The following is a 556-nucleotide window of genomic DNA, read 5'->3' on the forward strand; positions in this document are numbered from 1 at the left end:
GAGAACGATCTTTCAGGTCATTATTAAAGACGTGGTACTGACCGTTACATTTGACCACAAGTTCCTGAAGCTCCTCGCTTTCTGCCAAGAAGTTCTCAATAGTTTCACCATGAAGCTGGTCACCATGGGTAAAGAGAACCATGCTGTATTTGTCTGATTCCTCTCCGAAGATTTTTTGAATCTTCTGAACTGTGTTCTTCTCTTCTTCTGTAAATCTGCCCAGTCTGATGACGACCAGGAAGATGTGAGGTCCAGGAGAAGCATAAGTAATGCACTGGGCAATGTCCTTATTGGTTGTCTGTTCATCAGTGCTGGTGTCAAACAGACCTGGAGTGTCGATGACAGCAACTTTTTGTCCCTCCACCTCACCAGAGGCCTTAGCAGAGTGTTTGGTCAAAGATTTAGGGGAGAACTTTGATTCAAAGCTCCTTTTTCCCAGAATGGTGTTTGCTGTGGCGCTCTTTCCAGCTCCACTCTTCCCCACCATCACAATCCTGATCTCCTCATTATTGTATCTGGTTGGTTCTGACAGGATGAAAAAAATGTCAAATCACTT

At 44.4% G+C, this 556-nt stretch overlaps 1 protein-coding gene across 1 annotated transcript; it reads right to left on the minus strand.

Moving 5' to 3' along the window:
- Positions 1-6: 6 nt before the first annotated feature.
- LOC113745347 (GTPase IMAP family member 7-like) lies at positions 7-538 on the minus strand (the record flags this gene model as incomplete). The annotated part of the gene is made up of 1 exon (XM_027276882.1): positions 7-538. A coding segment is annotated over one exon (532 nt), but the record flags the coding sequence as incomplete, so codon positions are not given.
- Between the last annotated feature and the right edge of the window lie 18 nt (positions 539-556).

Source organism: Larimichthys crocea, unplaced genomic scaffold, assembly GCF_000972845.2.
Source record: "Larimichthys crocea isolate SSNF unplaced genomic scaffold, L_crocea_2.0 scaffold66543, whole genome shotgun sequence".
NCBI lineage: Eukaryota > Metazoa > Chordata > Actinopteri > Sciaenidae > Larimichthys > Larimichthys crocea.